The following is a 10,827-nucleotide window of genomic DNA, read 5'->3' as shown; positions in this document are numbered from 1 at the left end:
CTCTCCACCTTGAATGTTTTTCATGTGTTCCTTCCATGACACTTGCTTAGAAGTTCACCAGAAAACATTCTTTTGCCACTGATTACAATGCCAAATTCTCGATGCAAAAATCTGACTGACCCACACGTTAATAATTGGGGTTCTAGACTACAACGCTGACGATGAATTTTGAAACATGCAGCAACAAATAGGCATTGGAGGAAGAGCGGTCCTTAGCGGCCCAGCTAGAGTACTCCACGCTCAAGCCAATATTCTTAACCCCTTAACAATCATTCAGGAGTGGATCCTTCTTATTTTAGAGTGCGTATATGAAATGAGTCGAAGCATTCTATTTATAATGCTCAAGGTATGATGTTAGGATTTCAGAGAACTCTCTGCTATACTTGCGAGATTACATAATCATTGGGATCACATGGTTGTTGGGATTCCAACAAATTTCGTGTTGTTTCCTTTTCCTTGGAATTTGCTTCATCTCAATGAACTTCTTCCTTCCTTCTCCTGCAACGTCTTCCCTTTTTAGTGCCACATGTCATGATGACTAAGCATGACTTTTTATTTACAATTGTGACCTTATATTTTTTCCTGGGATCTTACAATTATCTGTAATGTGTTAAATGCAAAGGGACTGGGTTAGGAATGAAAAAAAAAAAAGAAAAAGTGATCCAGTCACTATCAACAAGGTACCCAATCTGTTTAAAATAAAAAAACCGATCCTATAGGATTTGAAAACGATTTTGATTTTGATTTTGATTTTCAAACCCATCACAATTTCGGGTCAGGTTTGGCTTTTGATGCCAGGTTTAGAGTACCCGAACTATTTAATAAAAAAAATTATTGTAATAAATTATAAATCATCTACATAACGGTATAATACAAGAATGCTAAATTAAAACATGATAAATCATATTAAATAAAATAACATAATATAATGATAAATCATTCTTTCACACTATAATAACACGATAAGTCAAATTATATTAAAAAAAGAAATTGAATTATACATTTATAGAATCATATATACTAATAACACTTTAAATTATAACAATTTCAATTGTATTGGTGATATAACGTTATAAGATAATCATGCTTAGTACTAATATAATCATACTTAGTTATTGATAAAGTTATTTTATTATATTTTTAGTGCATGGTTTGGGGTTCATGTTTGAGTTTGGACGGATTAGGGTTCGGATTTGCAAGTTTGGAATAGATACTCGGCAATTTATGAAAATAAAAAATTAAATAATTAACGGGAACCAAGTGGTAAGAGGTTATGAAATGATCAAAAAATTAAAATAATTTTTTAAAGCGTTTAAGAACGGTTTTGGTATAGGATATCTTAAATGGAAATGATATTGGTACTCCCTAATTGGAAGGATATCCCATCCATTGTCATCCCTAGATTGGGTATCATGATTTGATGGATGTTGAAATTATTTTTGGCTATCAGTGTTGGACTGGACTTATATATTACAAACCAACTCCATACCGGCTAGTCTAGGGAGACAATTGGACATATGTCATATAAATCAACATTACACCAAAACTCTCAAACAAATAACTATAGGATAATGCTTGAGACTCTTAAAAGGTGACCCCCAAAAGACCCCCATTTAATGTGGAGGGTTGAATGTGAAATGAATCCTACATGTATGCTTTTAATCAATGACTATTTTAATGTCACATAGATTTTGAGAACTTTTGAGGGTCTCTACCATTGTCCATAAATATACAGATATCATCCTCTCCTTCGGTCAACGTCTTGAACCTGCAACCAATAAATTTTTTTACAAATTTGGGGAAAAATTATTGAAATGTAATTTAATAAGGTATATATACTCACTTCGTCCAGAAAATTATTGAACTGCTGCACTTATATCTGGAGCGTCCTAATCGAGTCGATTTTGGACATCCCTTCTTTGATTGTCAGAGCTTTGTTAGGCGAAGTCGTTTTGTAGTTTTATTACAGCCCTTGATGTGAAGAAAGATCTGAAGGCTGGGACTCGCTTTTGTGATTAGTTATATATCCAGTGGATAGTGAAGCCATATATCTATATATATCTCCTTCCAGTCTCATAGCTACTGTTGTCTTGGTGATTATTATTATTGTAGTTGTTTGTGTACACTGGGTTGTGTAACAAATTGGTATCAGAGGACCGTTCTTGCCCATGGTTAAGACAAGAGCTATGACAGATGATGACTCTCCGTCCGCTGTTCTTGCGGCAATGACAACCCTCACGACTCGCTTGGACGCTCAGAATTTGGCGATTCAGGCACTGAATGAACATATGGCTCAAGCCCCAGCCCCGCCGCCGCCTCCAGCTCCCGTTCTAGCACCCCCTAATTTTGATCGTGGTAGAGTTGAATAGGCCGGTAATGTCGGAGGGAACCATCGAAATCCTCGTCTTGATTTTCCTAAGTTTTTCGATACTGATCCCGCAGTTTGGCTTCAACGGGCCAATCAGTTCTTTGCTTATTATCAGACTCCTCGAGAACAGAAGGTTCTTATTGCCTCCTATTACATGGAGGGCAGAGCGGCAGTCTTGGCCCAAGAGTTTCAGAACTCTGGTGTAATTCCATCCTGGACTGACTTGGTTAGCGCCTTACAGACCCGTTTCGGTCCGGGTTTATTTGAGGATCAAATGGAGGAATTGATGCGTCTTCGACAGACGGGTACTATGGAAGAGTATATTTTGAAGTTTGAAGAGCTGGTGGTGAAGATTCAGGGGCTAACTGAGGCCCATAAATTGAGTTGTTTCCTGGGTGGTCTGAAAGAAGAGATTCAGTTGCCCGTTAAAATGTTGATGTCACAGTCGATTCTGGGGGCCCAAGCATTGGCAAAGATGCAAGAGGAGACTTTGCAAGCAACTAAACACCAATTCTGTGGACCCCAGCTAGGCAATCTGCCACATCATCATCGGGAACCCACTGTGGGGCTACCGCCACCAATTTCGTTGGTTACTCATGCTTTACCTGCACCAACTACGGTACTGTCTCTCCCATACCCGTGGTATGGAATGTCGGCGGCCTCATCGATGACGTCTTCTGTGGCACCCTCGTATTCGAGTTCGTTTGAACCACAAAAATCGAGTCTCGCTCCTAAAGGGGTTTTTATACAACGTATCACGGACCAGCAAATGAGGGACAAAAGACGTAAAGGGTTGTGTTACAGTTGCGACTCAAAGTGGTCTCCAAACCACCAGTGCCCTAATCCCAAACTTTTTTATCTGGCTGTCCAAGAGAAGGCTCCCACAGTGGAGGATGGGGATTCCCAGTCAGGCCTTTCTCTTAATAATAGAGACAGGAAGTTTCAGACCAGTACGGTTGTAGGGCTTTCTGGCCCAAACCCTGAAATATCTTTACATGCTTTGTCGGGCTCACCGGCCCCGCGCACGATGAGGGTGATTGGTAAGATTGGGAAATACCAGTTTATAGTGTTGATTGATACTGGTTCGACTCATAATTTCGTAGACCCTGCAATTTCTCAAAGAACCAGTTGGTGCGCCAACAGAGTGACCCTCTCGCCATCAATATTGCCAATGGTGATGTAGTGCATAGCCAGGGGAGACATGATGATGTGGTTTTCAGTTTGCAAAAACAGGAGTTTCTGGCTGATTTCTTGATTCTGCCGTTAGGAGGGTGTGACATGGTTTTGGGAATACAATGGCTTAGAGCTTTTGAGGTGGTCCAATGGAATTTTCGTAGCCTCACCATAGAATTTGTGTATCAAGGGAAGCACTGCAAATTAGTGGGGATCCAACCTTCTTCGACCGAAATTATTTCACCCATGAGACCTGACACATTTCATGATCCGGAATGGCATGGTGTTCTACTTCAAATGGTAGGAGGTCAGCAGTGTTCTACAGCTATTCCCAAGGATGAGGATATTGAGCAACTTCTGGCAGCTTACGGGGCTATTTTCTCTAAACTGATCGGACTTCCTCCCACGAGGACTCATGATCACAGAATATTATTGCAGGAAGGCACTTCTCCTATTAATGTGCGTCCTTATCGATATCCTCATTTCCAAAAGACGGAAATCGAAAAACTTATTCAGGAGCTGCTCCGAACCGGAGTTATCCGTAATAGTGTGAGCCCTTTTTCTTCTCCTGTTCTGTTGGTGCGCAAGACAGATGGCACTTGGCGGATGTGCGTCGACTATAGAGCTTTAGATAAAGCCACTATCAAGGATCGATTCCCCATGCCCCTTATTGATGAACTCCTGGATGAGCTTAATGGAGTCGTCATTTTTTCTAAATTGGATTTACATTCCGGTTATTATCAAATCCGTGTGGTGGAGGAGGACATCCCCAAGACTGCCTTTCGGACGCACGAAGGCCACTACGAGTTTCTTGTCATGCCGTTTGGCTTGACTAATGCTCCCTCCACTTTCCAAAGCCTTATGAACGAGGTATTTAAACCTTATCTTCGGCGGTTTGTGCTGGTTTTTTTTTACGATATCTTGGTTTATAGTAGGCCCCGTGGTGAGCATCTGGAGCACTTGTCTCTCGTCTTGGACCTCCTACTTCAACATCAGTTATTTGTCAAAGCTTCGAAGTGCAATTTTGGTGTTACTGAAGTCAGTTATCTTGGGCACATTATTGACATCAATGGGGTGCGGACAGACCAGGCCAAAACTCAGGCTATGCAAGATTGGCCACTTCCAAAATCAGTTAAGGGGTTGCGTGGGTTCTTAGGATTCACCGGCTACTATCGTAAGTTCATCAAAGGATATGGCTCTATCGCTACCCCCACTATCAGCTTTTAAAAAAAATGCATTTGTCTGGACTAAGACAGCTACTGCCGCGTTTAATGCCTTGCGGGAGGCCGTGACAGACCACCCGTGCTTGCCTTACCCGATTTTACTCAGCCCTTTGTGATTGAATGTGATGCCTCGGGCAGTGGAGTTGGCGCTGTGCTTCTCCAGCAAGGAAGACCCATCGCTTATTTCAGTGCCACCCTCAAGAACCGAGCCTTGAATCTGTCTACGTATGAATGAGAATTGTTTGCTTTGGTTTCGACTGTCAAACGTTGGAGAGCATACCTGTTGGGTCACCAGTTCACTATCAAAACTGATCATTGCAGCTTGAAATTTCTCTTGGAACAACAAATTGGCACCCCGGCTTAGCAGAAGTGGCTTAGTAAACTCTTTGGCTTTGATTTTTCTGTTGAATACAAGCAGGGCATTGATAACCAAGTTGCTGATGCTTTATCCCGCCAACACAAGGATATTGTTCAGACCACGCCGGTGTTGTGTGCCATCACAGTCCCCACGTTGAATCTTTTGACTGATATCAGGTTTTCTTATGAAGGTGACAATTGGGCCCAACAAATGATTGTGCAGCTCACAGTAGATCCTACTGCCTGCCCCAAGTTCAGTTTGCGTAGTGGCGCTTTAATTTACAAGAACCGATTGGTGGTAGGCAACCATGGGGGGGTACGTGAGAAGGTTCTTGATCAGGTTCATAGCTCTCCTTTGGAAGGTCATTCGGGCTACGATAAGACTCTCCAACGATCTCAGAAAGACTTCTTTTGGCCAGGAATCAAAGCTGACATCAAGACTTTTGTTAAACACTGTGCAGTTTGCCAAACTACTAAATATCTCAACACTCAACCTTATGGGTTACTCCAGCCCCTTCCTATTCCTACGAAAATATGGGCCGACATTAGTTTGGATTTTGTGGAAGGACTTCCCCTTTCCTCGAGCAAGTCGGTTTTGTTGGTAGTAGTTGACCGGCTTTCTAAGTATGCTCATTTTTTGGCACTTTCTCATCCTTATACAGCAGCTTCTATCTCGCAAGTGTTCTTGGACAATATTTTTCGGCTTGATAGCGTCCCTGAGTCCATGGTAACTGATCGTGACACAGTTTTCACTAGCACATTCTGGACTAAATTCTTTGATTTACAAGGGACTTGGCTAAACTTTACTACTAGCTATCATCCGCAGAGCAATGGCCAAACTGAGGCAGTGAATAAGGCCCTGGAACAGTATTTGCGGTGCTTCACGGGGACTCAGCCAAAAAAATGGCTCCAGTGGCTGCCCCTAGCTGAATATTGTTATAACACCACGGTCCATTCTAGCTCTAAAATTACCCCCTTTGAGGCTGTGTATGGGCGCCCACCCCCTCGTTTGTGTGATTATGTGCCCGGTACCACCACGGTGGCGGCAGTTGACTCCTACCTCCGGTCCCGAGAGGAAATAATGGACACTTTGAAATCCAACCTTGCTAAGAGCCAAAATACTATAAAACGATTTGCGGATGCGAAGCTTAACGCTATTACCTTTGACGTAGGCGATATGGTGTACTTAAATTTGCAACCATACAGACAAGTGACCGTAGCCCAATGCCAGAATCTGAAGTTGGCTCCACGATATTATGGGCCCTTTGCTATATTGCAGAAAGTTGGCACAGTTGCTTACAAGCTTGACCTTCCTACTACATCTCTTGTCCATCCTGTTTTCCATGTTTCCCAGTTGAAGAAGCATTTGGGCAGTACCTCCGTCCTCTCGGCCACTCTTCCACCCACTAATGTGGAGGGCCAACCCTTACCTGTTCCAGACATGGTCCTAGACAGACGCCTTGTACGTCTCGGTACTTCTCCTGCGGCCGAGCTGTTGATAAAGTGGCAGGGACAGGATGCATCCGAGGCCACCTGGGTCCCTTATCCTCATTTGGCAGAGCAATTCCCAGACCTTGTGGGCAAGGTCTTTTGATGGGGAAGGTATTGTCACGAGCTTTGTTAGGCGACGTCGTTTTGTAGTTTTATTACAGCCGTTGATGTGAAGAAAGATCTGAAGGCTGGGACTCGCTTTTGTGATTAGTTATATATTACAATTGTAAACTAGGGTTGGTAGTTGAGTAATGTTTTGTTGTTATCTTGGTTAGGTTGGAGAGCCACCTCTCTCAAACAGACGTTATCTTGTTCTCTTGTAATCTGCTGTATCTAGTGGATAGTGAAGCCATATATCTATATATATCTCCTTCCAGTCTCGTAGCTACTGTTGTCCTGGTGATTATTATTATTGTAGTTGTTTGTGTACACTGGGTTGTGTAACATTGATCTACAAAGGATTGGGTCGGCGACCACTACAGGTCCAGTGTATTCAGATTAGCCCTAACAAGAGATAAAACTTCATTTCCAAATTAAAGTATGCAGATGTCGATTGTCTGTGTCTTTGCTTTAGAGAGGCACTTACGCATGAATAGGGACCTCTCAACACAAATCCTCAATCCTTTAAATCTAAACCCCACACTAAAAATCCTAGACATTAAATTATAACTACTAAATCATAATAACACAAAAAAAAAGAAAGACTAAAAAAAATGATTGGGTGTGTGGGGGGATTTTGGGGTAATTACAGCTAATCAGCCCCCTAATTACAGCCCTTTTTATTAGAATAAGTGTACACGTGGACGAATCAGAACCGCAGCATATGGCGCCAACCAGGGGGTGGGGGTGGGGGTGGGGGTGGGGATGGGGGATGGGGAGGTGCACAGACTGTCTCCTTACGAAGGCGGAGGATTTGGGAATCCAAAAAAGGCAAGAACTGGACGGTCACATGGTGACATGGTGTCTGCACCCTGCGAAACAATGAAACATGCGCCTTGACCCCCACACATGCTCCTTATTTTTTTCTGTTACCGACTCTACCGGTTTTCTCTCTTCCCCCCCCCCCCCCCCTTCCCCCTCCCACACAAAAAGATGTATAAATCAGACCCTTGTGGCCCGTAACTGGTCTTCCGCATCGTATTATTGTTGAACCTCTCTGTCTTCTGATTTGGTGGACTCCTGTTCTTATTCTCCCCGGAGAAGACTACACCCCTCTCTCTCTGCGCCGCTCTCCGGAAACTTTTTGGAGAAATCTTCAACTCCGAGAGACGTCGCAGAGAGAGATCCAGCTGAGCATTTTCAATATTTTTTTTAGGTGAAAAATGGCAATTTCTAAGGTTTCAGTCGGAGTTGTGGCCTTTGCAACTCTATTTCTCGCCATTGTATTGCCTGCAGCCCACGCCCAGGATCAGTCCTTCGCTCCCGCTCCTTCCCCCACCAGCGATGGTAAGATCTTCTCGAACAATTTGTTTTTTCTGCTCTGCTTCAAACTGAGGTTTCAACTTTCAATTGGGGATTAGTCTCTCATAATTCATGTTTGTTTGTTGTTGCAGGGGCATCAATCGACCAAGGCATTGCATACGTGTTGATGTTAGTGGCGCTGGTGCTCACTTACCTAATCCACGCATCTGACTTGTGCCATTTCTAAATTTGTGAGGAGATCGTTCTGTTTAGGGCTTTCTGTAATGCAATGCATTGTTGATTGGCTATTGTTTTGTTTTGTTTTGTTTTGTCTGCTGGTGATGGGGATTTTGTGTTGTATTTGGTGCACTTACTTGGATGGAGCTATTAGTTGTTGGGCTCTGTCACTATGGATGCTGGCTAATGAAATATATTCTTTTCATTTCATTCTCTCAATACAAATCAATATTGTGCACTTTAATCCCAAAGTTGCATGGTTTTGTTTTTCTACGCCACTGCATTTAGTACTTACACTTTAGAAAATGTCTTAGTTGTGTGAGAGGAATTGAAATTTCACTTATAAACCATTCAATATGGTGCCAGACCTACGTGGAATTTTGGTTTTAAAATTTCACTATTGATAATTGCATTAGCTCATGATACATTTTCTTGTAGATCGCTAAATTATCATCATCTTCGTCCTATATTCAACGAAAGAAGTGAATAGTGATGACAGAATTGAAATGGAGATGCACGAATATGTTGTCATATCATATGATTGAGCGTAAGCAAATGATAACTTGGTATGAGGCAAATCTTGTGATCAATAATACTATAAATCCAGAAAAATATGCAGAATGAAAGAAAATAGTACGAGGAAAAACACTATTGGCAATCATGGAGATGGAGTAGTCTTTCTTGTTTGGGAAAAAACCAATCCCAGGATTAAATGAAATGACATCCAAAAATAAGCGGCGCGAAAAACGTCAAAATTTTGAATTCATTGCTGATCTGTAAATTGTGATACAATTTAGCAACTTATAATAGTTTGATTTTTAACAGCCATTAGCGGTAATCATCGATATGGAAAAGGAAGTACAGATTTCTCAACAGTTGAAGTTTAAACAACATTCGTTAAACACACAACCTAATTTCGGCAAATTTAATCAAGCTTTTTTTGCCAGTTAAATCTCCTTGCTGTGCTCCTGATCAGCTAGTGAGAACTTCTTCACTTTCTGTTAAAGATGAAAAGGGAAAACAGATCAAGATGCCTTCCCAGTACAGTTGAATGTAACGATGAGATTACAGAAGCAAGACTCAAGTGTACATCCGCGCAAATATGAAAGTGAAGCAAGACTCAAGTGTACATCCATGCAAATATGAAGGTGTACATGCATAATAAATCTCTCAATATGTTTAGGCAATCGACTAGACAGGGATTGTGCCAAAGCATATCATGTTACAAATGATAATGTGTCCATTTGGGCGTGCTGTAAACTGTTGTGAGGTCTAAAACTGTGGTGCTGTGAGGTTAGTTCAAACGCGAAGATATTTGGCGCATCACTTTTAAAACTATGGTGCGGTGCGTTTGGCGTATCTAAATTACGGTTATATTATATGTAATAATATTAATATAAAATCACTTAACGTTTACATTATACATTAATCTAAAATAAAATAATTGACCTAATTTGATTACTTGAGACAATTCAACATATATTAAGCTGTTTGGGAGTGCTCTGAGGTGAGGTGCTGCGAGATAAAAAGCTGTGGTGCTGTGAGGTGAGTTGCAAGGTGAGGTGCACCTGAACGCAGTGCAAACACACTGCCAAACGCACAGCACCACAGTTTCACTTAACGGTTGGAGGGTTCGATCAGAATGACTACATAAATTCCAAAGGTGATTTGTAGACCTTCCTAATTAGTTCAAAAGAGGAAGACAGATTTTTCATGTATTCCCCTGCAACAAGAAATCTCCCCAACGAAGGTTCATAGTGGACTGCCTTATAGAGTAAACCCCATATAATGATACTCCCTTCCTGCAACTTCAATTGAGCGAAAGAAAGGAAAATTTAAAAGGCTTCACCCCTCTACGCAGGGAAAATCCAAAAACATTGACTGTTTATCTAGCAATCCTCTAGATTTAAACCTCTACACAAACAAAAATCCGAATACCAAGGCTGTTGAATGTAGCAACCCCATATAAAATGGCACTCCCATGCAAACCACCAATGTCAATTTAGCCTTAGAAAGGGAATCTTAAAAGGCTTAAACGCTGAACCCTCTACAGTGTAGAAATCCAAAGACGAAGAGTCAAAGACTGTTAGAGCTAGCAAAACCTTGACCTGTGAATACCCTACACTATGCAAGCATCTATTCCCTTATAAGCTCATAGCCAAGTGAAAATTAACCAATAAGGGTGAATTCCACGAACAGGACAAATAACATCTAGTGCCTTCAATGAATGGCAAGCACCCTCATAAACTTCGTCAAATGATATGATACTAATGCATTTACGAATATGAAAGAGGTGGGTTATCTTCCTCTGTAAAAGGGAGAAGGCCAGTACAAACTTCAAACTCTTATGTTGGTCGAGAAAAAGGCCACCCTAAGGGCAAGCTAAGAAAAGGATAATATCAGCATTTTGCATCGAACTAAAAATATACACTCAGAAATCAAGACCAGTGTCACCGGACAAGGTAAATATTCTCCATATCCTGTTACTTATGTCAAAACATACTTGGGTAGCTCAGTTTAAATAAAAAATGGGACCCATCTTGACCGTTCTAATTTTGACAATATCCAAAATCTCTC

The 10,827-nt window shown here is 41.6% G+C and overlaps 1 protein-coding gene across 1 annotated transcript; it reads left to right on the top strand.

Moving 5' to 3' along the window:
- The first annotated feature begins 7,720 nt into the window (after window positions 1-7,720).
- LOC119987361 (arabinogalactan protein 41-like) lies at window positions 7,721-8,501 on the top strand. The gene is made up of 2 exons (XM_038832248.1): window positions 7,721-8,058; window positions 8,166-8,501. Exons 1-2 carry the CDS (start codon window positions 7,935-7,937, stop codon window positions 8,258-8,260), a joined length of 219 nt encoding a protein of 72 aa, XP_038688176.1. The 5' UTR covers window positions 7,721-7,934; the 3' UTR covers window positions 8,261-8,501.
- Window positions 8,502-10,827: the final 2,326 nt, after the last annotated feature.

Source organism: Tripterygium wilfordii, chromosome 20 (assembly GCF_013401445.1).
Source record: "Tripterygium wilfordii isolate XIE 37 chromosome 20, ASM1340144v1, whole genome shotgun sequence".
Lineage (NCBI taxonomy): Eukaryota > Viridiplantae > Streptophyta > Magnoliopsida > Celastrales > Celastraceae > Tripterygium > Tripterygium wilfordii.
The sequence above is the reverse complement of the archived record's forward strand: the minus strand, read 5'-3'. Positions and strand labels throughout refer to the sequence as shown.